Genomic DNA, 1,716 nt, shown 5'->3' on the forward strand with positions numbered 1-1,716 from the left:
AAAGTGGGCTCGTGGTAGACCTTCTGGCTCTGCACAGCTCCTGACAGGAGCCTGGAGCCACGGGGGGGTCGGGCTCTGCTCCCAAGGAACAAGAGACAGGACAAGAGGAAACGGCCTCAAGTTGCCCCAGGGGAGGTTTCAGTTGCCCCTGAGGAACAATTTCTTGCCCTGGAGGGTTGCCCAGGGCTGTGCCAGGCTGCCCAGGGCAGTGGTGGAGTCCCCACCCCTGGAGGGGTTCCCAAGCCATGGAGATGTGGGGTGAGGGACACGGGCTGGGGGGACCTGCCCGTGCTGGGGTGATGGATGGACTCAAAGACTCTTAACTCTTAAAGGTCTCTTCCAACCCAAAGGACCTGCCCACTCCATTCTAAGGTTCTACCAAGCTGAGGTTACAGGAGGAGCCTCCAGCTCCCAGCATCTGCCCTCGCTCACCTCGCACGAGCTGCGTGCACTTCACCACGTGGGTGTGGGGATGGTCGATGGTGATCTCAAAACCTGGAAGAAGAGAGACAGAGCAGCCATCAGAAAAGCATCAGCAGCACACCCCACACGTCTCCTGCTCCTGGGGGACCTTTTCCCCTTCCCTCCTACAGCCCCTGCTCGGAGGCAGGCAGGAATTAGAGGAGCTCCATTTCCTGTGGCCAGAAGACTCAAGTTCTCCAGTCACCAAACCCCAAGGTCAGTGCTGCTGCCAGACCTCCAGAGCAGCTACACTGACTCCTGCTCTTGAAAGGCCTCACTGAAAACAAAACAACTATTAAGGAATTTTAAAAATAGCAGGACAGAGCCTCTCAGAGCAGCTGGGAGGAAGGAGAAGACAATGGCATGGGCTCAAAGGAATTTGTCACCCAAAAAGCTAAGAGGAAGCAGACGGTTTCCCTTTGAAGGAGCCCACAGCCCTCAAGACAACTGAGCTCCATCCTCACTTCAGTTTCCTACTCAGCTTGGGTGTTTTCTCAAGAAAAAGAAGAATTCAAGTCACTCCATGTGTGCAACAGATTTGGTTCTTCCCCCGAGCAGAACGTTCTAGAACTGGGATGGTAACAAAGGCAGCTGGAGCAGGGAGTGGTGGCCCCATCCCCGTGCCCCCTCTGAGCCCTGGCAGGAGCACCAGTGGTCTCTGGGGTACTTTGGAGGTAAAATGCTGCCTACAAACTGCCTCTGAGATGGAATGTGGATGGTAAACCCAAGTTCTGACAGTATGATTTAGAAAGGAATGGGATACCAGCCCCAAGAGCCACAGCCCTAACACAGGCTCCAGTTCCTACCTCTAAAAAACCCCCAAAGCTGTTGCTGTTTTGGGTTTTTTTGTGTGTGCCCCCAGCTCTCTGACCAAAATATTAACTTTTGACCCAGGTTTTGTTCAACAGCTCTCAGTGCAAACTGTTTCCTGGCCACAGGACTAGAGCATTCCTGTGTTCAACAGCAGGAGGACAGCAACCAGTGTCCAAATGGCACAAAACCTGTCGTGGAGGGGAGGAAAAAAAAGAGACAAGCCACACTCCCAGGCTTTAACTCCTCTGAGCACTGAGCCTGACACATCACACCTGAAAAAACGGCCGTTAAAAGGAAAATGGAAGGAGTGGAGGTGAAAAATAAAGAGCTTGGTGTGCAGGCTGCTGCTCTGCCGCCGCACATCTGGCCTCCAGCTGTGGAGAAGACTGTGGAAAACTCCTGCCTCTGGGATTCGTGGGGCAGCGCGGCCGCTTCGAAATA

At 54.0% G+C, this 1,716-nt stretch overlaps 1 protein-coding gene across 1 annotated transcript in view; it reads right to left on the bottom strand.

Moving 5' to 3' along the window:
• Positions 1–1,716, bottom strand: part of LOC103772315 (cyclin-T1-like) — a gene marked incomplete at both ends in the record, with an annotated part of 6,591 nt that overhangs the window by 4,241 nt on the left and 634 nt on the right. The window contains one exon of the mRNA XM_008939643.1: positions 433–495. Within this exon, the coding sequence (XP_008937891.1) occupies positions 433–495 (63 nt within the window). The remainder of the gene's footprint in view (positions 1–432; positions 496–1,716) is intronic.

Source organism: Merops nubicus, unplaced genomic scaffold, assembly GCF_000691845.1.
Source record: "Merops nubicus isolate BGI_N331 unplaced genomic scaffold, ASM69184v1 scaffold17904, whole genome shotgun sequence".
NCBI lineage: Eukaryota > Metazoa > Chordata > Aves > Coraciiformes > Meropidae > Merops > Merops nubicus.